Source organism: Asterias amurensis, chromosome 21 (assembly GCF_032118995.1).
Source record: "Asterias amurensis chromosome 21, ASM3211899v1".
NCBI lineage: Eukaryota > Metazoa > Echinodermata > Asteroidea > Forcipulatida > Asteriidae > Asterias > Asterias amurensis.
In genome coordinates, this window is record NC_092668.1 from 1,580,028 (window position 1) to 1,606,701 (window position 26,674).

Below are 26,674 nucleotides of genomic sequence, written 5' to 3' on the forward strand. Positions count from 1 at the left end.
CCATCATCCCATCTCCCCATCTCAGCCGGCCATGCATGGTGCGATTTTACAATAAAAGAAATGTTCCAGTCCACTGAACAGACAAGATTACTGAAGATGGGTCTTAAAAAACATCAACAAATCACATTGCAGTACTGTTATATCGTGGCAAAATTAGTCAGGTTTCCTCCCCCTGACGATAATTCAACCTCGCTCTCATTTAAAAGAAAACATCGACTCCATACGTTGTATCACGTACGTGCAGGGTTGACCGCTGGAACAAGGCAGCTCAATATTAGTGGAGATCAATGCAGAAAAAAAAATAACAGTAAACACCCACACAAACTCTAATGACGTCTGGAAACTATATCGTTATTTTCATTAATTTTTGTTGACCTGTGACGACCGATGGATGCGTCGAAGAAACGTCGCTTAAAATAGCTGTTTTTGTACGGCAGAAAGCGTTTTTGAGACGAAAGGATCCTCTATTAGGGTTTAGGAATTGAGCCACAATGAGTGAGTTACGGCATCGGGAAGGCCTGGGTGGAGAAAAAGCGGCAAACGAGGGGGAAAATAAGACGGCAGTTGTAGCCGAAGAGAAAAAAGACCCGCAATCATCGGCTGCTGAGGAGATGAAGCCTGTGGCAGAATCAGGAGAGGTATGTAAAGACGTTGGGTGGGATGATAAACAAATAGAGTAGAGCTTTCACACCAAGCAAATCAAAGACATGACATGACGATGGAGTGGGGATTCGTTTATTATGGAGATGAGAATAATATTATTGCATTATTATAATGTGGTGGTCTGTTGTGAATGTTCAATATTTCTGGTGCATAAATTAAAAAAGATGTTTTTGAAATTGAAATATATAAATATAATAATTATAATATTTTAATATTTTAATAAGATAGTCATCACATGATGTTACCGCAAACCTTTCTATATACTATTAATAACATTAATTAGTAAATAATATTAATAAGGAAATTTTTATTCACTCATTCATAGTTCATTCCTCAATTTCATGCTTACTTTAATTTTGAAGGTTTATTCAAAATCACATTGAGGACATTGTAACTAAAAGAAAGGCTGAATTTAGATTTTGAAGAAAGATGCCAATTGCCAAAGATTCTTTGAGTTTGAAAGAACATCTCAAGAACATTAAAACCAAACTATTTAATCTGTTTAAAAGAATGTTATTGTTTATCCTAGTACTTATGACTCTGTTATTGTTATTATTATCATTATGAGGTAAAATTTAGTTCTGACTCATTTTTCAATCGAGTCCTCTACCATGAAAGTGGAGAAGTTTCTCACCCCTTGTCGTTTACTTTAATATTCAGAAACCCGCCTCTGGATGCACTCCACCTGAAGAGATTGGTCACCCACAGATTGCAGATCCTCCCATCGCTCCGCAGAAAGATACAGTACCGACTATCCTTAAGGGATTATCCCCGCGGTAAGGATCGCACACTCCCTGAACAATAATCCTGTCACAAGAAGAACCCAAGACTCGATATTGACACTGGACTGAGGCCAGTGGTTTCAGCCTCGGTCCAGTACACTCATAACCTAACAAAAAAAAATAACAAATCCGGCAATCTTTGTGTTTTTCAATTGAATAATAATACCAGTATGGCAGTGGACACTATTGGTAATCACTCAAAATAATTATTAGCATAAAACCTGACTTGGTAACGAGATGTGGAGAGCTGTTGATAATATAAAAATTGTGAGAAACGGCTCCCTCTGATGTAACGTAGTTTTGAGAACTGTAATTTTCCACGAATTTCATTTTGAGACCTCAGATTTAGAATTTCAGGTCTCAAAATCAAGCATCTGAAAGCACATAACTTCGTGTGACAAGGGGTTTTTTCTTTCATTATTATCTTGCAACTTTGACGATCATTTTCAGCTCAAATTTTCACAGGTTTGTTATTATATGCATAATGTTGAGACACACCAAGTGAGAAGACTTTGACAATTACCAATAGTTTCCAGTGTCTTTAACAGAAAGCAACTATATTCAAATGTTGACTTTGAGTCTAGTAATACAATTCTGAACTTGAGTATCAAAATATACTTACCCATCAATTTAACACAAATGTTTTCCTTAGCAAAGAAGTTCAGATCGCGATAAAATTTAGTCCCATGTTTTGTGCGCTTCTTCAAATGGTGATGTACTACAATATATTTCAAATTTTTATTTAGTACTATTGTTATTCCCGTTTCAGATGGCAGAATTGGTTTATCCGTGGCGGTTTCTCCATCATTATGGTCATGGCGTTTTCGTTAATCATATATGTGGGCCCGGTCGCACTGACTTGTCTGGTAAGTTAATGCCTAAAAAATGCTTCTTAGTAGTTAAAATGAGTGTGGTACACGTAGGTAAAAATTGATAAACTAGTCAGGATACTTCATGAGAAAGATGTTTGGCTAAAGGGCCAATTCAGATTTGAATTTTGAGGGCAAGCTATTTCATTTTGCAGAGGGGGCTTCCAGTGGCAAATCGTAGAGTCTATGGGAAACTTTTGGAGGGGCACCAAGGCCAAGACCAGAAGACCAGGGGCACTGACCAGAGGAATTGTTCTCATTACCTCAAGCTACACAATACCTCGGAGGAAATTGCTGAATGTTGAAGCGTCTTGAGCCTCACTGAGTGATGGATATGAGCGCTATATATAAGAAGCCACTATTATTATTGTAAGATGTTATCTCTAATGACCAGATGGAGTGATACTGATTGTTCTTGTCGATTGTTTTTTGTTTTACTTCTTGCTGCGGGACACAGGTGCTCTTAATAGAGATGATGTGCTTTCACGAGATCATCACCATCGGGCATGCAGTCTATCGCTCCCAGGATCTTCCCTGGTTCCGCACCCTCAGCTGGTACTTTCTTCTCTCGGCCAATTACTTTGTGTATGGCCAGAGCATGAAGGACTACTTTGGGATAGTTCTCCATAGGGATCTGGTGGGTGTTTTTATCCAACTTTAAATCCCTTTGAATAATTTCTCCTCCAACCTACTCCATCATCCACCTCAATCCGTCCTCCATCATACCGTGGTTAAAATCTACGGGTGCAAAATTCAGGCAGGTGCAAGGAACAAATTGTGTACTGCCGTATTCTCTTTGGAAAACCATGTGTCCATCATAAGAAGCCCCTGTTATCATTATTTGGTGCATAATGCGTATGTGTATGCGCACGTGTATGCGCGATACGTTTTAGGATGAAAATACACACCAAGTAATTCACATAAAGGACAATGCTGCAGTGTTGTCCCGTAACAGTGGTTAACTGGCCAAATGACAGTAAAAAAAAGCTTACTGGTCCTGTTTGCCAGTCACTGAACAATTTATGAGCCAACTCTGATGCAGTTCGCAATGATACATGGAATTATTTGCGATAATGCATGACGGAAGCATAGTTTCCTGGCCAAAGTGTGATAGAATCCCAAAGTAAACCACACTCCCTTCTTACAAACTTGCTCCAATAGTTATCTAGAATCCCATTAGAAATGTATTGAGCTAGTGTTGCTTTGAGGAAAGACGGTTTCTTTTATGTGCCATTCACACTAACTTATTGCAAGTGTGACACAAAGACTTAGCAAACTGAACTTTATTTCTGTTTTTCATTTTACAGGAGTTTTTGCAGCCATTCATTGACTACTATCGCTTCATTGCGTTCTGGCTGTACATGTTTGGTAAGTGAAATGTTTTTTAATTGTTATAGATCACCGTACCCAACTCATTCCAGACATTCAAGAGTAAATTAAAAGCGCATCTACTTTTTCGTAGCTTCCTTTATACCAGCGCAATGTTTCTTTGTAAAATGCACTTTATAAGTCTTATTTATTATTAACTCTTAGTAACGATAGCCAGCGAGTTTAACAAACTCCTTTTCCTTCTCTCCCATGGAATGCCCCTGTAGAAAGAAAAAACAAATATCCGAAACGGAAATTCCCTTTAGATGTTAGGGTAGTAACATTCCCCTTGAACCTCATACCTATACAAACAATTTATTGTGGATTATTGTTTGTTAAGTTTAGTGTGTTTTTAATTGTGATATTTGCTTTTGTTTTCCAGGTTTCATCATGTTTGTACTGTCCCTTAGGAAGTCACAATATCTTGTGCAATTCACGCTGGTAAGTCATGAAGGGTTTGCATTTTATTAGTGATCCCACAAGCGCAATAGGAATACAGAAATATATAGTCCTGCTCAGCATTTTATGTGCAACGAGACTGAAGCAAACTAGCAACAAAAATAACCTTTGTTCTCTTTTTTCCCTCAATTTTGTTAACCCTTCCCAACTTAAATCTCTTTGATTTCCTTGTTCGTAGTTTGGATGGACGCACATAGCTCTGCTGATTGTGGTCACACAGTCTAACCTGATCGTGCAGAGTATGTTCGAGGGTTTGATTTGGTTCTTGCTCTCCACGACTGCGGTCATCTGTAACGACATCATGGCATACATGTTTGGTAAGAAGGATTTAAATTTGTTGGTTTTACCCAAATACAAAGATGTGTGTGTAAGCACTGTATACTCAGTGCTTACCCGAGCTCAGTGAAAAAAATTACAGGGATATTACTCGGGTGGAATTTGAACCCATGACCTTTGCAATTCTAGAGCAGTGTCTTACCAACTAGACCACTGAGATTGCCCCGGTAAGCACAGAGTATAGAGTGCCAACACACATCGGTGTATATGGGTAAACAACAAAAAATAATATTTTTTATCCCCGATGCAAATTTTCATCTGAGAAAGAATTTAAAACCCACCCCAACAAAACATTTCAGAATTCATTACTCTTTTTTTTATCCCAAACCCTAAAGTGTACACCCAACCCCCACTTGGCGGCACCTTGTAAATGACTTTTGAGTGATTGATTGATTGATTGCTTTTTTTCTTTTCTTCCGTACAGGATTCTTCTTTGGGCGGACGTCTCTGATCAAACTCTCTCCCAAGAAGACCTGGGAAGGGTTCATCGGAGCTTGCTTCTCCACTGTCATCTTCATCGTATTTGTAAGTTTGTCGATTTTATATTATTTTTTTATTTTTACCCATATACACCGATGTGTGTTAGCACTTTATACTCGGTACTTACCCGAGCTCTGTGAACAAAATCATGGGTATATCAGGTAATTCAAACCTACGAGCTTTGCAATTCTAGAGCAGTGTCTTACCAATTTGGAGTTAAAGGAATACAGAAAATAGAAGCATTAGGAAATATTAATTGTTGTTTCTCTCTGTTTCCTCAGCTTGCCAGTCTCTTGAAGAGATATGAATTCTTCATTTGTCCACCTGAGGTGAGTACAATTAATCTGTAGGATTTGAAACTTTGCATGGTTGAAGTAAAACTAAAAGAGGTTTGCAGTCTTCCGATCAGAGCATACTGATTGAAACGTTGAGGCGTTAACCACCGGTTATTTTCAGAATTAACACTACTCAAAAGAGGTTTTTACTTGGTTTTACTGCAAATCCCTCTTAGTTCAATTTAAACAATAATAAAACACAGTTTGTATGTAGCGCTTTGTCTACCGCCATCTTAAGGCACTTGTCTTAACGGGACCAGATGCATAGAGTTGCTATAAGACAAAAACTAGCTAAAGTCAAAAAAATTATGCTTTGTAGAAAAAGGTTATCGGCCACAATACAATACAGTGTACTGTTTGTGACTGACTTTCTGCTCATTTTTGCTTAGCAAAACACTAATTAATGACGCTTAAGTTGTAGAATAATATTTAAAGTAAAATGACCTAACACTGATTGGTGATATTAGTACCAACAACAACAAAACTAAATAACTAACAATAAACAATCAACAATTGAGGGGGGTTGATGATGAATTTTTTTTGCAGTTTAACGAGGAACGAGGTGTGTTTGTGATGGAATGTGAACCTTCTAGTACGTACCAACCAAAAGAGTTCAACGTACCCATGGTTGTTCAGGCAGCTCTAGGCCAGGTAAGGCTTAACTTCTAAACTTGTTGATTTTGTTGTTGTTCGTTTGTTTGGTTACTTCCTTGCATTTTTACATAATAACAATAATATGCAGTTCTTATGTTTATCAAACCCAGGGGCTGATTTCACTATGCAATAAAATTAATCGCAAGTATTCCTTAAGAGATTTGTATAGTGACATCCCAATTTATTTGCAGTTACGATCAATCTTGGCTCGTTTTGAAGTTGGCCCCAAAGAGGTTTCCAAAATTCGGTACTGCCTTACTCTCTCACTTTCATTGAATCTCTATATATTTCAGATTGGCATCCATTGGGAGACGTTTACCACCCTGCCGGCTTACTTACATGCGGCTATGATTGGCCTCTTTGCGTCACTGGTCAGTCCTTTTGGAGGATTCTTTGCAAGCGGATTCAAGAGAGCCTTCAAGATCAAGGTAGGTTACAAGACGTGCAGAAGTCCAAACATCTGACATCATACTCTAGCCCTTTTCACATTACTCTGGTTGGCCCCTGGGGAATAATGGCCAGCCCTTTCACACTTGGATTGCTCTACCCCTGACCTACCATGGGCATGCCCCGGGGAATAGCCAGCCCTGCTCTGGAGTAATAAATAATATAATAATAATAATTACAGATTTATAAAGCGCACATATCTGCCTAAAATGGCACCTAAGGGGCACAGGGAGTAAGCGATAAAACCCTAGGGTATTCTTGAAAAGTGCCGCCGGAACCCAGTTGAAGAGGGACCTAGGCGGGGACAATGTGAGAGTGCGCCGAGGTTACTGTGGGGCCAAACGAATTCCGGGGCCTCCCCAGAAGAGCTGTGTTCCATGGAGATCAGACACAGTGTGAAAAGGGCTTATTTGAGCCAGGTGAATCATGCCAGATTTGGACCTTCAGAACCTGTTGGTTGCCTGCCAGAGGATTTGACCCACTTAAGTTTTACATGCCTTAATGCTGTGTGTATAGTACAGAGCGGCTAAATCTCCCCGAATCTGCAGAAAGTTCTGCTTTGTTGGAAATGGTGACAAACTAAGTGCTTTATTTTGGTTGTATATTTGAAGGACTTTGGTGATGTGATCCCAGGGCATGGAGGAATCATGGACCGTTTTGACTGTCAATTTCTCATGGCATCCTTCTTGTATGTGTACCTACACACCTTCCTCAAGTAAGTCAATGTTTCTGTCTTTCAAAGTAGGGTCAAAGGTTGGTTTTTGTCAACAAAATGCTGATATAATATAGGCAACATTATAAAGAAACATGCAATAAAAGTCAGATATTAAAAGATTATTCTTCCTGCAAGGACATAATTGCTGGTTTTTTTCGGGAATATCTAAAAAATAAAACGCGCCCGCTTTTGAAATGAAATTGTCACAGGTTAGTTTTGTGGTGACATGAACATTTGTGTGCCTTTTAATATTTTTACTACTTGGCACGCCATACCATTTGGAGTGTCAGAGGTCACAGGTTGGTAACAACACAGATAAATACCAGTGGAGCGTGTATCTAATATTTATATAGGATTAAAACAATCAAGTGGGTACAAGAGAGCCTGGGGTTCATTTCACAAAGGTAGTCCTAACTTAGGACTAGTCCTAGGCAATGCTAAGAGATAGGACCAGTAACTCATCCTAACTTAGGACTGGTTCTATCTCCTAGCATTGCCTACGGTCCTAAAGTTCGGACTACCTTTGTGAAATCCACCCCTGGAGTCTTTGTCAGGTGGAAATAGAGTTGTCCTCTGACCACATGTCTGCTGTTGTGTAAGATAACGTGCCTCACGCATGACCAGTCAGACAGTGCAGTAACCAGTGGTTGGTTTAAAAATTTAAACAGTTTGGTAGCGAGAGGGTAAACATAGGATTCTCACTGCCTCTAGCCACTGGGCAATCTCGGTGGTGGAGTTGGTTTGACACTGCTCTAGAATTGCAAAGGTACTGAGTATACAGTGTTAACACACATCAGTGTATATGGGTAACAAAAAACAAAATGTAGGGTTAACATAATTTCCTTTTTGGCTCCAGATCTTCCCATTACCAGAAACTGGTGCAGCAAATTTTCCAGTTGGAGGCGGAGGACCAATTGTTAGTGTACAAACAGCTCACAGATCATCTCAATAAGACTGGCCTGCTACCCGACATGTGAGCGCCAAAACCCATACATCACTGCAGAGATCAAGGTATAGAGTCAGCAGGAAGTACAGGTACCAGATCTTGTTCATTCGCAATACGTTAACATACAGGGTGAGGAATGCCATGTACTTACTACCACCCTTAAACACTTGCTTGTGCTAAATAATGTAATACCTGATACTTTGTCCACCAGTCTGTATGTAGACGAAGTAGTCTTAAAAGATACAATGTTAAAAATCTATCTTAGATGTCACCAACCTGTTCCTAGATTTTCCCTGATAAGAGTAAAGCGTTTGTGAAAGCTATGTTAGAGATACACGACGTAGACTAACTTGTTGGTTTAAACGTAGACTCACTCACCTTGCTTGATATACACTGCTGTTGTACTGCCCTCTGTTGGCATTCTGCACAACATTTGGGTCAACGCATAGAGGGCCTCATTCATTGATTTACAGGTAGGGGAGCTCCAATCGAATGAAATGAAATGAAAGTCTTGTAATCAAGACTAATACATGTATATAGTGGTGCTGAGTTAGGAAGGGAAGATATTTATAACCCAGAAGTTCTAAGCGCAAGCATGTGTAGTGCGGAAACAGAAATGTTCATTCGAGTTTGTTGCAGTGTTTCAACACAAATGTTTAAAGAACTGTTAAATTAAGAACTGGAACTGTGTCGCCGTTCACTTAAGTTAAAATGAAAAAAAAAACCTTGACCAAAAATTATATTATGTAATATTTTTGGAAAAAGCTAATAAAGTTTTTAAAATAAGGTAGCTACATGTAATGTTAAACATGCTCTCAAAATGTTTTTGATTAAAGTTCATTTTCATTCATTCAAGATCTAAAGGATTTTTTACATTTCCTAGAATTGTGGTTTGATCAGTGTTTCATCAATTAAACCTCGGGACCTTTTAGCGGTCCTCATAATCAGTTGTTTGTGTTTCGTAGCTGAATGGTGTGTCTTTAAATGCGGCTAATAAAAACACTATCGGTGACGTTTGCCACACGAGCCTTAGTCAAAATTAATTACCACTTATTATGATAGCTTTATCATTTTAGTATTTTAACATTAAAAGTGATCACTTTTTAAAAATTAATTTGGATGTAAGTACATTTATGTTAAAACTATTTATGTATTTTAGGTGACCACTTGATAAAATATTATCTGTATTATTATTATTATTATTGAATATTGGTTTTATGAGTGTGCAATAGTTCCGTCATTATATCAGACAGTTGTTGTATTACAGAGGTTTAAGCCTAGATTATGCTGCACATTAGCGCGGAGTGAACTTCTTAGTCATTGTCTTGACGCTCCTTCAAATGTTCCATTAGAAACAGAAACTTCCCTCACAGATTTGCTTTTGAGGAAACACTGCCTCGCCCTTACAATCATCATTCTGTACTTACTGAGTAAGTGGGGAGTTTCTGCGTTAGCTGTGTAACGAAGAATGCAGAGTAACGCAGAGTAGGCATGCCCACATTCACAAGTAAAACTTCCCTGCTAACCCGTGAATAACACTTTCTGAAAAGCCAAGGACATAAGCGTTGATTCTTTGCTTACGGTTAGCAGAGTAATGAAATTGGGCTCAGGTCCCCAGAGGCTAAAGGTTAGTTTGTAGCCACATCAGTTTTCAGCATTTGATGGTGCCATCATGTTCCGGTAGGGCCTAGTAATTTAGTTATTCATGAAGACTCACTATATTGAGCGCCAGTAGAGCCTAGTAATTTAATTATTCATGACGACTCACTATATTGAGCGCCGTGATCTAGCTGGAATGGCGCTATACAAATCTGGTTATAAATGATTATTATGACTATTTGTCCTCTTACTGACGCACTGAAAGATACTGTAATCTAATAAACCAGAGGTGGATGTCACAAAGAGTTAAGACCCTAAATATTCTTAAGACTAGTTCTAAGTTATGACTATCTTTGTGAAATTGACCCCTGGCTTAATAGGCATTGTTAATCACTCTAAATCCATAAGTAGGTCAGGTTTCAGGAAACAAAATGTCAATTAATATGTATTATGGATGTTCTATTTGGGGACCAATGCTAGACTTGTAGAAAGAGAGGCTGGCCCCTTTTTCTGTATTGAGGTTTTGGCACTGGTATTACCTTGATTATTTAGGGAACCAAACTAGATAGACAGTGTGGAGTCTGCGCTTAGATTTAAACTGTACAACGGTTTACCATAGCTTAAGTATGATTACTACTGTTATTAGTGAGTAAATCCAATGAGACGCAATTCATATCACCTTGCCTTTCAGAATTGAAGCAAATAACATGTCCTTATGTAGTCTTGGTGCAAGACGTTCATGTTGAGTTGATAAAACCTCTATGGCAATACCATAGGCCCAGGGGTGGATTTCACAAAGGTAGTCCTAATTTAGGACTAGTCCTAGGCAATGCTAGTAGATAGGACTGGTCCTAAGTTAGGACCAGTAACTCATCCTAACTTAGGACTGGTCCTATCTCTTAGCATTGCCTAGGACTAGTCCTAAGTTAGGACTACCTTTGTGAAATCCGCCCCTGTACACTCAACGCTAAACTTGTGCAAGTATTCCACCGTTAGAGGGCGTTTCTGTAAGCTGCAGTCCAGCCAGCAAGAATATTTTGAGTGTGGTGATCTTGAAGTTTGCCTGCTATCGTTCTATAGTAATGTGTGGGGTGAGGAAAAGTGGATCAGGATCATGATATAGTTGAGTGGTCGTGAATAACAAGGTCTTGCACTTAGACCAGCCCCGATGAGATGATCGGGAAAAAAAAAAGTAAAGCAGAAGTATGCACTGCACCTCCTGGGCATTGTACTTATTCAGCTCATTTCTTTCTCATTGACCAAATCTTTTCTTAGAATAAATCGGGTATTAAAAGGATATTTATGCGTAAAACCAAAATTGTTAAAGGATACTATTTAACTTACTAACAGAATTAAAGTGCATCAAAGTGTGGAGCAATCCTGCAGTGAGGGAAGACATGATAAATCCTGCAGAATAGTGTGCAATTGTAACAATTGATTGTTAAGAGATCTTGGTGATTTAAAGTCTTGCTGCAAGACGTTTCTTGTTTACCTTGCACGCATCCGCTCATTCAACTCGCACAGTAGCGTCCGCCACAAACCTATGGTATAGCACTCGAACCATTAGTAGAGATACCACCAAGAGAAACATCTTGGACCATTTCTTGCTGGGTGGTAGCGGGCACTATTGGTGAGTTGGTTGCGCTGTGCGTGAAAGTTAAACAAGGAGCACCTTGTACCAAGACTAGGTGATTAGCTGTCAGTACTGAACATACCCCCAACCTCCCACCTATCTAATGCAATACATGTACATCTGAAAATTAAGCTAAAAAGTAGCTTACCACAAAACAACGGCTTACCAGGACAAGGTTACCAGTGAAAATACTTTATTACTCAAACTGTTCTTCACTGGTTTCCTGCTTAGTTTGGCTAAGCAGGAAATTGTTAAGTAAAATTTTGGCTTGAAAAGTAGCAGTTCTATGAAATGTAGGTCAAGCAGTAAGAATGCAGGAGGAGGCAGTGTCACAAGGGGTTGGTGTTGTTGCTGTTATTTAAAAATTGTATCTGATGAAAAAAAGTTCTGAGCAGATTTCCCTCTTTTGCATTTTTGAAATATTTTTTAGTTTTTCATTGAATTTGATACCCAGCATTCTTATAAAGTGGATTTAAAATGCCTAAATTGTTGCTGTACATATTTAATTTGGGAATAAGAATTACACTCTGAAATCTGAACCTTGTGTTGATTACTTAAAGACAGTGGACACTATTGGTAATTGTCAAAGACTAGCCTTCACATTTGGTGTATCTCAACATATACATAAAATAACAAACCTGTGAAAATTTGAGCTCAATCGGTCATCGAAGTTGCGAGATAACAATGAAAGAAAAAAACACCCTTGTCACACGAAGTTGCGGGCGTTTAGGTGGTTGATTCCGAGACCTCAAGTTCTAAACCTGAGGTCTCAAAATCAAATTCGTGGAAAATTACTTCTATCTCGAAAACTATCAGTTTTAAGGCACTTCAGAGGGAGCTGTTTCTCACAGTGTTTTTACCATCAACCTCTCCCCATTACTCGTCACCAAGAAAGGTTTTATGCCAATAATTATTTTGAGTAATTACCAATAGTGTCCACTGCCTTTAAAGGTCAATGATTTCACCCAGGAATGGGGCCTTTCTCCAAACCTTGACTTAGACTCTGTCTCAGGGACTCCATTTGGTGTTTGAAAACCGACAAAATGTACACAGCTCCAAACTTGGTGACAAAGTCCAAGCCGAGGTTTGGAAAAAGGACTAGGGCCCTATCTCATAAAGCTGTTTAGCATAAATACTGCAGGAAAATATCTTTGCTTAGCACAAACAATAGAATAAATATTGTCATCTAGTTACTGAATCACAATTTCTTGATTTGTGCAATTCATAATCATAGAAGTTAAACCAATGTTTGTATGAGAGAGATTCGCTGTTGCCAACTTGGTGTTTATATCCCCCTTGTGGGAGTTTGTCAAGTTCCCTTGATGGGAAGATCATAAGACAGACAGACAGATCTTGGCCATGGCCAGGGAGTGATAATGTCGATCAATGACTAGAATAAGTACCATCGGCTGGTTACTGAACCACAACTTCTTGATTTGTGCAACTAATAATCCTAGACGTTAAACCAATGTTTGTATGAGAGAGATTGGTTGTTGCCAGCTTGGTGTTTATATCCCCTTGTGGGAGTTTGCCGAGTTCCCTTGATGGGAAGACCATCTAAACAAACAGACTTATCGAGTGGGGTACCAGTCACAACAATGTAAACTTAATGTAATTTTGGCTGGTAACCTGTTTCTGTTAAACAACACATTTCTGTGCTAGAGTATAAGCCTATATTTGTGCTTACACGCATTGTGAAATTGGGCCCTGGAATTTTTATTTAACCATTGACAATAGTCTGGTCCCTGTTATGCTTTGAGTAAATGTCCTTTGGGAATGGGTCAGGAGATATGACCAAGATGGCGTTAGATCATCTCGTGAAGTATGCACGGTGTTGCTTTGTTTACATGTCCGACTATTATTTTAAAAACAAAATATTATTCAATAAATTTGGTGTATGAAGATGTTTACTAGACTGTTTTAATTTTAGTATAATTATAATTAAAAGCAATGTTCAAAAGTCTATCTAATGTAACATCATTATTTTTAGCACATTGCTTAAGATAGATATTTTTATCCAGAAGATGTTTTAACTAATTACAGGTGAAGGCTATAGGTAAACAAATATAGTGTCGCCAAAAGAGGGCTTGTGAATTAGGTTTAAATACAAAAACCTGACATAATTTTGATGAATCTGAGAATAACTATTGAGCAAATTTTCAGTTGAGCAGCTCTGGCCCAGGTTTTCACTTTTCACCAATAATTACCATTTTCAGAAAATTTTCAGAAAAAACATTCGGGGTACAAGATTGCATTCAAATAACGCATGTAAATGTTTTATTTTAAGAAGAAGTTGTAACATGTCAAGTGTCATTTCACTTTTAGAGTTTATGTATGTGAAATAAAATAGGCAGTTCACGCTAAATTCACATTACTGCTGTTGTATGGACTCCTTTTTGTCACATTTTGTCTTTATTTTTTAAAAGATATTATCTTATACAGGGTCATAAGTACAGCTAGTATTCAAAGACATTTGCTGGCAGTGTTAAGATAGTCTCGGTACTTCTTTGAAAGGCATCGATTGCATTATAGGTTGTAAACAGCGCCCTCTCGTCACTGAAGTCAAAGGAACACGTATCGCGCATGACTTCCCTGTGGTAGCTGGAGCTGGATATGGAGTGTCACATTATAAAAATGTAAGGTAATGAAGACAATGCGATACAAAACTTGAGTGTTTGTAATTTGCACCCCCAGGCTTTCAAGTTGGGGGCCTTTGCATGGGAAGTGGAGGGATGTTACATGAAGAAAGTCAGCATGACGTCAATTTTGGCTCCAAGCACCATTCCGATACAAATCGAAAATAAATCCGAAAGTTTAGTTGTCCGAAATAAGCATTAAGTTTCTTGTTGCCGCTGGGGAAAGTTTATGAATTTCAAAGTGTGGCGCATCGTCTTGGCGCCAATTTCTTCCCGGAATAATCCGGAAACTACCGATCACATACGAGTCGAGGTATATGCGCATGCGCACTAGCGGTTTTTAACGCATTGAGAAAATAAAAAGCCACGCTGAAATTGAAAAAAAAGAAGCCGGGAGGGGAAATAGGTATGTACGTTATTTTTGGTAAATTTTACGTTTGTATCGAAATAAACCAAAGTTTAATATAATATTAATGATAATATGAATTTGTGTATATGCATGCATGTTTTTAAGGGCGGGAAGGGTGTATATTGAAGTGAAAATTGGTTGACAAAATCACCCCGTTGTGGACGCTTGCCGAGCACCGAGTGTGAAAGGCGATTTCTTTGTACGCACGATTAATGTGGGTCCAGTTTCCGGACAGCGGGGCACTCGCATGTTGTGGCACAACACAACTTGTGCTGTTGGCTTTCTTATTGTTTATATCGTTGATTTTGACTTCGTTATTTAAATTTTGGCTGCCTGCCTTGATCGAGTAATTCTCGTATTTTCCCCCTGTTTTAAATTAAAGGGATAACTTTCCTTATTTTTATGGCGTGTCATTTTTGTGTGTGTGGCGCCACCACTTTTTCACTCATTCATTTTTACAAAAAGCGGATAACTTTCCGTATGGCGCCACCACTTTTTCACTCATTTTTACAAAAAGGGATATCTCATTGAGGTAAATTAGATACTATATTATTTCATATCGAATGAAAAAGTGGTGGCGCCATACGGAAACTTTTCCGGTTGGAAAACTTTCCGTATCCTGCCACCACCTTTTGTATTTCTCTCATTTTTACAAAAAGAAATATTACATTCCAGTGACATAATGATTTGCTTGGTATGATAACCTACTTGATTTAGGGATCATTCCAAAATAGTTGCGCTCTGCTTAGTTTTTAGTAAACGTCAATTGAATATTTTTTACTTACAAATTAGGAATGTAGGCCTATTATTTTTTATAAACATCCAAAGGCAATTCCAAGGAGAGGTGGAGGTACTTACATGATTGTATTGTAGGGACTAAAGTGGACACATTTTAGCTGGTTTAAACCGCAAACTTCCCGATTTAGCCCCAATCAGGACCCGCTTAGAACCTGTGTTTTCAGCTTACCAAATAAAAAAGTTGAAGGCTCCTGAGTCCTAACTCCCTACAGCTTTGGGCAGTTTGGCAGAAAAGTATCCTGTCACCACTCTTTCAATCATTCATTATGAAATTAAAGAATCAAAATAAAATAGTATCTTATATACCTGAGTATGAATGGCATATTCCTTTTTCAAAAAATGATTGAACGATCTATAAAAAGGAAAAGCTAAATACAGAATCCTGCATTCGCTCCTACCTAGTTGGATTAGCTGACTTCATCCATGTTATTGTTTCCAAATGTCTCAATTTTCTATCTTGACATCCACAGACCAATCAAATCATATCAACAGACATCATGAGCGCCGCACCAGGAACAGAGGAAGAAGATGGCTTTGTCGTCAGAGCGAGAGGACTTCCCTGGTCCAGCACAGAAGAGGACATCTCAACATTTTTCGGAGGTAATGCCTCTGTCCCAGCCCCCTTGGTACCCTTTACCATGGCTCTTTACCATGGAGAAATGCCTTGGTGCCCTTGCCAATTCAAAAACGAAGCATACGTACATGGTAGATAAAGCAAAGTCCAAGCTGCCATCTTTGCTTAATTTTCTTCGAATTTATAATCACAAAATTTCCCAGATTTGTTAAATTGATACATACATATGCAAACCTTTGAATGAAAATAAAAATCATTAGCTTTTAAAGGGTCTGGGTACTTTTTTCTAACACAAAAAACAATGTCCACAGATTTACATTAAACTTGCGCAGTTTGAGGATAATGATAGTAGAAAGCTTCCCTTAAAATATTACGTGCTGAGGTGCTTGTTTTGTGTTACAAGAAGTACCCAAATCCTTTAAAGATGGTTGAATGTAAACAAGATTCTATTGCAGACAATGCTGGCAAACACTTTATATTCTTGAACTTGGCAGAAAGCAACATCTTAAATGGCAAAGATGGGATTCACTTCACATTCACACCAGCCGGCCGTCCCAGCGGGGAATGCTTCATAGAGTTTGAGACGGAAGAGGACATGGAGAATGCAATGACCAAACACAAGAAGGACATGGGACAACGCTACGTTGAAGGTAAGCACTCCAGTTGGTAAGGCCCAGTTTCATAGAGATGCTTAAGCAGAAAAGTTGCCTGCAATTGTTTGCTAAGCAATAAGCTTGGGCGGTTCCAGAAATTTGGGGCTCGGTTCCGGTTCCGAAAAAAAGCTCGGTTCTGAGACATACCCGGTTCCAATTCAATATAAAACATAAGCCGCCCGTCCCGAGCTCACACACACACAATTGAGCCGATCTATTTTAACTGAAAATAACCAAGTTAATCAGACATCGGTTCCGAGCTCACACACACACAATTGGAGCCGATCTATTTTTAAAGAAAATACCAGAATACCCACCCCAATGATCAGACATCGTGCCACCGAGCACCTATTTTCCCTGCATTTAAACAAGTCTTTGATTTAGCCGGCAGTACGATCGTTGTGTAGCAGTACGTCCGTAGTGCAGTACATCCGTAGTACATACAAGTGTACTATGCCTTTACATGCCTGTACATACATACATACAGCACTGTGTGTTTTGTGCATGGGGCAAGCTTTTATGAATATGGATATATCGGCAGCCAATCACAACATGCTGTCTATACATGTACATGTATATGCATGACATGTACATGCATACATGTGGTGGTTGTAGAAGATGCCTGTGTGTGCACTGTGTATGCAGCAGCCACATGTGATAGTTGATACTCATGTCGGCTTGAAGCCTTTGCACACTGTATCTGCGGTCACCGCTTTCAACATCAAGCCTCAATTTCTAGAGCTGGTTCGTCGCAGGATCGGCTTCACAGAGCCTTTTATAATTGGGACTCGGTCTTTTAAAATCGGAACCGACAAAAGCGGGTACCCGGTTCCACAGAAGAGTGGAACCGCAAGTCCGGTTTTCAATTTGGAACCGGGTAGAACCGGGTAACCGAAGGGACCGCCCAAGCTTACTAAGCAAAAATAAGCAATACACCAGTGACAGATTGTACATGTGAATTGTTAGTTAACCTTGTAACCTTATTCTGTGGCTATTGCTAAAAGTGTTGCCATGGGTAATAGGCACATGAATATTAAGACACAGTCGCTATTACAACGCTGGGTTTCTACATTCCCAAAACGGGGGTTTTCAGTAGACGCCTTAACACCCCCTCATGCTGACATTTAGCCTTATGTGCAGTGACCCAGGCAGTAATTTATAACAATTTATTCCCTTCCTCTCCCTCTCAATACAGTGTTCCGATCTAAGATTGGTGAAATGGAGTGGGTAACCAGGCGTAGTGGCGCAGCATCATTCAAGGACAACGAAGGATGCATAAGGATGCGTGGCATACCCTATGAATGCTCCAAAGAAGAAATTATGCAGTTCTTCCAAGGTACGTCTCACTGCCATGGCAGATTGATTACAGAAACAGTCCTCTGTGACTTTAACCCCCCCCCCCTTCAGAACTTCTCGTTTAGAGGTAGAATCTAGATGGGTAAACACTCAAAACAAAATTAAGATCCGCAAAAACTTACTGGTGAGAAGCACAGCAGTGGCAAGAGAGGCTGTCTTTTTTTCAAAGTTTTGCCTTTGGATCAACACTGCCTTGACAAATCTATGACCCTACCTTTAACTTTTGCATAAAATTCTCATAAAGTTCTAGAGAGTGATGACCTAGAGATGAGAAAGAGTAGATTTTTAAACTAACAGGAATTTGATTTTTTCATTGAAAAAAACAAGAGTTGCATTGCAAACCTATTGAAGGAATACTGAAAAATACATTTCGTATTAAAATTCTGAAACACATTCTCAAATTGTACGACTGAACTCGAATTTTTTTGAGCTGGTTGCATTATTTTCTGATGAAAGTGCTCTCCTCATGGGTAAAGCCTCTGGTCGCTCCTCCATTAAAATTACATTTTTATAATTGCATTACCTTATGTCTGGACAGAATATGTGTTTTTCTTCATGAAATATGACTTGTTTATTTGAAATGAGCTTTTGTGTATTTAATTGTACATTCCTATTTGAATCTGAAATACTACATTTACTGTGACTTTTTGCCCAATTTTGATCAGTTCTGAAAATATTATTAATATAGAATAAACAATGATATTGGTTGTTGTCCTTGCAAGCTAAACAGTGTGGAGGGTCCCCATGGGTCCTGAACATTGTAAGTAATTTTGAAGGGACATTCTGAGAATTTTCCAAGGCGGTTTCCTGTTTTTTGGGGGGCAATTACATGAGCATTGTGTGAACATTCAAGCATTTTTCCCTAAGATCCCGGGCAAAGTGCCCCAAGATTTGGTAAATTTCTAAAGCAGAAAAGCGGCCGAGGCTATAATGTATGGACTTCTAGAATCCAGCATGTACTAGTCACCAGGCAGATATTTAAAACTGTTTGGGCAGAAAAAACAGCTTGCTTTTCTTCGACGGACAAAAGTATGTTGATCTGAAAACAGAACTCAGTTGGGTCGAAGAGTATGAAGCAAAACATCACCAATATGCTTGGTTTGGTGGTTTTTAATTGTAAAAAAACCCTAAGTGTGTCGCATAGTTTGACTTCATTATGGGGATAATAGATATTTGTTGCTTTGTAAGTTGCTTTATAAAAATATAAACTACGTGTGTGCTTGATGTTAACGCCATTTTCCCAACAGATTATGATCATTATTGATTTGTGCCTCCTATCCTTTTTTTGTCTCCTTCCCTTTTGGGTTCTTAATCGTCGGGGTGGATCTGGCGGGTATGGTGTGTCCCCCCTCAATTTGGGTATCAACTTAAACCGACCGGGTTTATCAACGGGTGTGGTTCCTGACCGGGTGGTAATCGGGCAACGTACTGGGGTGGCGTTGACAAACGACAGGGTTGGAGATAGTGGCGAACGGTGTAACCCTGCCAAAAGACCACGAGGGGAAGTGCACCGGGGATGCCTTTGTGCAATTTGCAACCAAGGATCTGGCAGAGCAGGCTTTGGGAAAGCACATGCAAAAATTGGGTCACAGGTGGGGCTTGGAAGGGCGGTGGGGTAGCTACCGTTACCCTTGTTTTCTCATTATTTTGTGTGCTTAAAGATAATCTTAGGCTGTTTTTAATTCCCTTAAAAGTTACTATTTTCACTTCAAATTTGTTGAATTTATTTTCTTTATAAGAAATTAAATAGTAGGCTATCCCAAGTCATATTTCCCTTTAAAGCTTTTTTATCCGTTAACACTTGGTTTTATTGGTTGCCGTAGTGATGTATATCACTTCTTGGTGAAGTGTTTGCGTATGCTGAAATCAGCTAAAAACTTTCAAGTGTGACGGATTGGTGTCCGCATGAAGGTTGAATGCATCTTAAAAACAGGAAGGGAAATGTCAAATTCAATTTTGTGATGTACTCCTTCTCCAGTAGATAGAGTCCTAATGCTTCTGGGAAACACTCCAAAACTCTAACCTCACTTTAAATGGTATGAATTGCTATTGTATTTGATACTCTACCTGGGCAAAACATCCGATAACTTTTTAGAAAAATAGGTCTGTACGTTTTTGTAAAGGAATGTTTTTGTGCGTTCCCGATTTTTTTAGAATGAAATTTGTAACATTTTATGATGTGTGTTGGTTTTAGGAAAAAAAAAAATCAACATCTTTGTGGGGAAAAACTACAAACCTTGAAATGATGTGATGACTACAAAGGGCAGTTATTTCTGTGGTTACAATTCATTTGTTGTCATTTGTTGTCATTTGTGTCATTGTTTTGTCATGTCCATGCTATCACGTTTCAGTCACTCTTTGTCATTGTGTGTCACAGTAGTCATCCTGTGTCAATGTTTGTCCTTTTTCAAAAAGGGGTTTTTGTCCCTTTCTTTTACCTGTGGCGATGTCATATGTCTGTCAATGTCCTTGTCAGTGTCCTTTTCCTTGTCAATGTCATTGTCCTTTGTTTAAAGGCCTCCCCTATCTGTTAACTGGTTTTCCTTTGGTCAACTTCCACTTTCTACACTGCATAAGGCCTGGAATAACGTAGCGGCTGTGGCATCTGATGCCCTTGTGTTGGCCTTTGTGTCCCATAGTCTTTTAAGATTTTCTTATGGCAGTGCCCTTGCAAAATGAAAATGGCATTGCCCTCAAAAAGATGAAATTCCAGGCCTGCTGCATGAGTATTTTTGTGTTTTTAAATGTTTTAGTTATTTTTCTTAAGGTTGACACAATCAAGGATCATTGAAAGATAACAAGTTTGTGTTAACATTTCTTAATATTTATTCACTCTTTTAAAATCAACAATACTAGCACTTAAAAAAACCCACATAATTTTCATTGAACCACAAACATTTGCTGTTTTATTTTGGCCACATTACAATTTTTCCAAACAGTTTGTTGTGTTTTAAATAGCTTTTAAAGGTTGCAAAGTTTGTTCTGTCTTTTTCGGTAGTCCTGAATTCTGTATCAAACAAAAAGAAGTAATAATTACATTACCCTTTGTTCATGGCTTTTGGCCTTCTTGGGTCTACTTTAATTGTAGCTTGCCTCTTCAGGGTTAGTGAGATTGGGGTCACTTTATGGTGGCTGCCTGCTTGTTTGTTGAAGTTTGTAAATAATCGCAAGCAGTTGCTTTGTTGTTTTTTTGTTCACATGTTTGTAAAAAAAACAACCATCCATATCTTTTCACGAAGGGCTGTTTAAAAGTTGGTTAGTTTTTATGAAATCAAACTTGAATGGAAGGATTTTGAAAGGATTGTGAAATAATATTTTGCAATGGAAATAATTTTCTGCATGAAATGACCAAGGACATTATTGCCATTGAAAGAAAGACATTTTTTGACTAGTGTAGAATAATTGTCCACGATTCTGGCTCTTTTGTTTTTAAACTGCGATAGTGAGCGTCTCTAATCAGAGATGCTTCAAGGTTTACTCTGTCGCTAACTTTGACGTTACCGCTTTGTTTTCCTAGATATGTAGAGATCTTCCGCAGTAACGTGGAGGAGGTACGACGTGCGTCAAATGCTGCTAAGCGATCCTTCCCTAGACCTGGTCCATACGATCGCTTCGGAGGAGGAGGAGGAGGAGGAATGGGCAATATGAGGGGCGGAAGGGGACTTGGGAGCTCTGGCTTTGAACGTCGCTACAGATTCGATGGTAGGTGTTGTCTGAAAGACGTTTAATTTTATCTTGTGAGAGCAAGAAATCTGTATATAGCAGGATGAAGTGCTAATAAACTTAGAGGGTCGATAGGTCAGGTGATTTCACAAAGAGTTGAGACTAGTCTTATCCAAGGACTAATCTTAAGCTTTTAATAACTCCTAGCACTAGTTCTAAGTAAGGACTATCTTTGTGAAATCAACCCAATGACTTTCTTTGGGATAGGATCTTATTTTGAATTGATGTAAACAAAATTAAAAAAACACTGACTTGAGAATAGTAAGAACTTAGATGGCCTCAACTGTCCTGTCCTAAGGGAAAATATAAACCGTCTTTAGAAAGTTTAAGCTTTGCCTCAACGACCACATGTTTTGCCCATGACGTCATTGGCCGCCATCTTTGTTGATAAACAATGGAAGTGCGTGTAAGCACTGCGCACGTCTCTCAGCCAATGACTGCCTTTCACACTTGTATGTTTAGTCAACAATGGCCTCCAACGCAAGGGGTCTATTATGTCTATGTCTGAGGTATCTCAAGACTTTTTTTTGATGGGTTTGACAGGCGGCTACGGAGGTGGAGGTTACGAAGACAACATGTATGGGATGGATAGCTACGGAGGCTTTGGAGGCATGGGAGGTATGGGAGGGGGGATGATGAACAGACGGGGACGAGGCATGAGGGGCGGGATGATGCAGTCCAGAGGACGAGGCAGTGGAGGAGGTGAGTGTAGTAGGAACGGGCGGAGTAGTGAATGGGGGAGTTTTCTTAGTTGGGTTGTTGAAATTGATGTGGTTTAGTAATGACATGTTTTAGTAAAATGATGTTTTATTTGTGGATTTTTATTTTTGTTCCTTTACCCAACCTTCATCCTATTTCATCATGCAATGTGTCCATTATCCATTAATTGCTTTTATATGATGAACTGAATTATTTATACTTGCTTTGTATATTACCTTTATTTGCTTATTATAATATTGAACATGTTTCTAAGTGTAATTTGATTTTATTTCAAATTGTGCGTTCTTTGATTTTGTGCTTTCCGATTATATTTGTATGAACAGTGTATTGATAATCAGTGCACATTGGGTCTGTGATTTTGTTCGGGCGTTTTAAGTTTTGTTGTAGATTTTAATCATATTGCCAAGTGTAAAGTTTGCCATCTGTAGTGGTTTTGTAGGTTGTTGTGCAGGGGCTTATTCTTTCGTTCTTAGTATTGTATGACAGGGCCAACTAGCCTTCAGTGGCCAGTTGTAGTTTTAGTTTTTGTAACTATGTGCAACCACACACCCCTGTCAAATTTCCATTAATAATAAACAAATAAATTCATTGAGAAGGGTTTGGAGTATGTTATAAATAATGTGTTATTATATTCAACCAACGAGAGGCTTATTCTCTCATTCTATTGCATTGTATGACATGGCCTATTTTTGTAAACTTGTTTTTTTGTATTTTGGCGCTGTTGCCCTGGTTTTACTAAATAGTCTATGGGACATCATCACCATAACGCTTAGGAACCTAATATAAAAATATCTTATTATTATTATCTTACTATTTTTTATTTTTTGTAATTTCTGTGCAACGAACCTGTGGAATTTCCATTCATAATAAATATAATTGATTACAATCCGAACAGGTGGATATGGAATGAGAAGCAGTGGCAGTGGATTTGGTGGTAGCAGCAGCAGTGGGGGTGGCGGGAGTTACGGAGGTGGCTTCGGGGGTCCCGGGGGTGACAGCATGTCCCCAGGATTCGTCAGCAGCACGGGGCACTCTGTGCATATGAGAGGTCTGCCGTACAGCGCTACCGAGGAACACATCATGGAGGTAAGTAAATCCAACCGGGCCGATGCAACTTTTCTTTATCGTTTTATCGCCTATGATACCATTACTATAGCAGGCATGATATTCTTCGTACTCTAATTTCAAATTTTTGTGCCCTTGGATAAAATCAGAAAAATTGGGATTAAACAGCCTGAAGAAAAGTCTATAGAAGCCTACTGGGTAGGAACATGTAGGTCAGCCCTTATACTTGATAAAATGTTGCTACTTTTTTGTGAAGGACCAAAAATCATGCCTGATTGAAGCAGGCTTGGAGTTACGTAGAGGTCATGGCCTCTGCTGCTCCTGGTCTTGGCTTTAGTTCCCCTTCAGAAGTTTCACATAGACTTACAGATTTTCCAATGGAAGAAGTGCCCTTTGCAATGAAAATGTCTTGCCCTTTCAAAGATGAAATTCAAGGCATGCTTTGGCAAAAGCTCAGTGGAATAGGGAATTCAAGCAAAAAAAGTAAAACAAAATTGTTCTATATTCGCTTATTCTCCTTTTTCTCACCGATAATGTACAAATAAACTTTGATATTGAATTGAAATTGGCAGTGGTTTGAAAAGAAGGCTGTCCCATGTCGGGTCGTCATCAAGTTCAACAACAAAGGTCAGCCGTCAGGCGAGGCCGACGTGGACTTCACAAGTCACCGGGATGCAACGGCCGCCATGGGCAAGGACAAGGAGCATATGATTCATCGCTACATCGAGCTTTTTTTGAACTCCGAGGAGGATGGCGACAATGGGGATGGGGGCGGATATGGAGACGTCCCAAGTATGGGAGGCATGGGGGGTAAGATTCCTTTTCATCTGTCGGTGATTAATGTCTAATGATGTATACAAGATGTATCACAAATTTTAGAACAGTACAATTTAGTATGAATGAGGGTGATATCCAGAGAAGAGTTGGCTATCTGTAGTAGAGCACTCGATCAGGTCAAAATGTTTTCCTGATTTTGGGAATTTTATTGGATTCCGACAGGGATTTGTTTATCTCAACTCTTTCATGCACAGACCAGTTGCTAGTAAACAGTTTTTTTCACCAGCCCTCTTTACTTTCTCCGTTAATTTCAATCTTTACAAATCAAGTCAGTTTAAATCCCTGTAGAAAAATAGTTGTAAAATGAAAGAAAAAAATGATTGCAAGACCACCCAGTTTTCTGAATGGGAAAATGGACTCTTGATGGTGCTATGAATAAACAATTACTAATATGTCCATACAATCAATTTATCACTAACATAAATGGTGCTTGAAAGGGTTAATTCAGACTTTTTAATATCTTCTTGGTGAAACAAACGGTCATCTGGCCTTCCAAGAGGTGCCTTTGGATATTTCAGAGATACACATTTAGTTAACGATATAACACGGTCTGGTACCTTTCCTCAGGTGGTGCAGGAAACTATGGAGGTCAGAGTAGTCAGGTGGGAAGTCAAGGCTTTGGTAGCCAAGGCAACGGCTTCGGTAACCAGGGAGGTGGAATGCGATCGGGCGGCGGATACACCAGCTTCGAGAACCAGGGATCAGGATACCAAGGTAAAATACTCACTGAAAATTGCTTAACAATTTTGTGCTTGGAAAAAAATCAGGATACAGGTCAGACATGGTGGATGTAACTTTAAAATTAAATGATAGTTTAATTGTTTACAGCTACATTTAGATAGGATTAAATAAATTATAGAAACCATTTTTTTCAACTTTCTTGAATTAATTTCAGGAAGCCACGGAGGCGGTAGCAGCGGTGGGTTCTACTCGGGCGGGTCCAGTGGTGGCGGCTTCAGCCAAGGATTCTAAGAACTCTTTAAGAACTGTCGGATCAACAAGGAAATTTAACCCCAAGAGATGCATCTTCTTCTTTTTGTATTTCCACATGTCTGCGGGAAGTTGTTTTGTATTTTTTAATGGCCACAGAATTTAAGTAAATTCCATGTACATTTTGTCACATTTTGCAGTTGGAAAGTGACTGATTTTTGGGGAATATTCTTCTTGACCCAAGACTGCAATGCAGTGAAACTGAAAAGCAAAGCTTTTTGGCAAGATTGTCTAGTTTTGAAGAATTGACGACCCGTTAAAGGTAGGGTCATACTTTGGTAATGACCCGGTGTATTTTGGTAATGAGCCGGGGTAATTTTGGTTTTCTTCCTAAATGCTTACTCTTCCATAAAGACTAGGTTTGTATTGCATTGTGCGAAATTATTTTATTTTAAACGCCCCTGTTGATTAGACATTGATTAAAAGCTGAAACTTTCACAGGTGACTTAAAATGTATCTTTTTGACAATTTGGCTTTTAAATCGGCAATACGTTCGTCGTTAACAAAATCAGCAATACGTTCGTCGTTAACAAAAAACAATGTATAACCCTACCTTTAAGACTAAGTATATGTAGTGTGGAACTGAACTACTCCTCTGATACTAAACTTTACCCCAACACTTGCCCCTCCCCCTCCCTGTTCAAGTTTCTTTTTTGTGTCTGTTGTTATATACATCATAACGTAGTTGAATGTTTTTTTGTTTGATTTTAATCATGTGCATGTTGTAATAGTTGGAACTGTAAAGAAATAACACGACTTTATCATTGGACAGATTATAGCCTGTAGCTTCCAGTATTAAAAGTAAGTCATAAAGTGTAGCACAAAATATCCAAACTTTGTGGGAAAAACCCTTAGATCAGGCATGACATTTCCCCCGCTGTAAATAATCATCAATGGGACTTAAAAAGTATAGGGCATGTTTTGGTGCGGCTTACTTTTTATCTGACAACGTCCTTTTTCTCGTCCTGTACCTAGGGAAACATTGGATGTGGATTGTGTTTTGAATGTGTTCACTATATTTCAATAGCAGTAAAAATTGTTCCATTTGACTGTAGGAATCTTTTAAAACTTTGTTGACATGTTTTAAGTAGTCAAGTGTGTATATGAAAGCAAAGAAATAGTTTTACACATGTTACTTGTACACCAACTGTTGTCATTTAGTGTTTGTAACAAGTTTTTCATTTCTGTTGAAGAATAAATAGTCTGGAAATCGAGTCATGGCTCATGGTCTGCTTTTACCAAAATGTGGTTACATGTACATGTACACTATAACTCTAACTGGCACCTTGAACTTCATTTAAAATGAAATCGCGTCAAAATACTTGCAGTTATACCGAGTGTCTTACAAGCGCTCAAACGTTTGTTCAAGCATGCATGCCAAATAGTCGCCCTTGGGAGCCAATCAGCATTGTTTGTCTAGTCCATTACTACTAGGGGTTAGTGGCTAGATTACAGACAAATTTACCCAAACTTTATAGTATTGTTTTATTGCGTCCGTGCCATATCTCAAAATGGCCTTTGTAACTCTGCTGCCACCTAGACTAGTCCCTAGGGGTGATTACTTGGGGCAAAATGACATCGGGCTTGGGAGCTCTGACCTCTGTTGATGTCTGACCTTTATATAGGA

General features: G+C 38.9%; 2 protein-coding genes across 2 annotated transcripts; both read left to right on the top strand.

Annotated features, from left to right (window-relative positions):
• The first annotated feature begins 384 nt into the window (after positions 1–384).
• LOC139952950 (phosphatidate cytidylyltransferase 2-like) lies at positions 385–13,660 on the top strand. Its single transcript, XM_071952287.1, has 13 exons — positions 385–638; positions 1,324–1,439; positions 2,215–2,311; positions 2,772–2,951; positions 3,622–3,682; positions 4,065–4,123; positions 4,320–4,458; positions 4,902–5,002; positions 5,239–5,286; positions 5,839–5,943; positions 6,240–6,374; positions 7,005–7,108; positions 7,965–13,660. The coding sequence occupies exons 1-13, from the start codon at positions 492–494 to the stop codon at positions 8,083–8,085; spliced, it is 1,413 nt and encodes a 470-aa protein (XP_071808388.1). The 5' UTR covers positions 385–491; the 3' UTR covers positions 8,086–13,660.
• Positions 13,661–14,254: 594 nt separating this feature from the next.
• LOC139952962 (heterogeneous nuclear ribonucleoprotein F-like) lies at positions 14,255–26,261 on the top strand. The gene is made up of 11 exons (XM_071952306.1): positions 14,255–14,328; positions 15,600–15,729; positions 16,198–16,353; positions 17,552–17,692; positions 19,166–19,304; positions 21,230–21,414; positions 21,979–22,137; positions 23,051–23,241; positions 23,793–24,030; positions 24,625–24,771; positions 24,953–26,261. The coding sequence occupies exons 2-11, from the start codon at positions 15,627–15,629 to the stop codon at positions 25,027–25,029; spliced, it is 1,536 nt and encodes a 511-aa protein (XP_071808407.1). The 5' UTR covers positions 14,255–14,328; positions 15,600–15,626; the 3' UTR covers positions 25,030–26,261.
• The last annotated feature ends 413 nt before the right edge of the window (positions 26,262–26,674 follow it).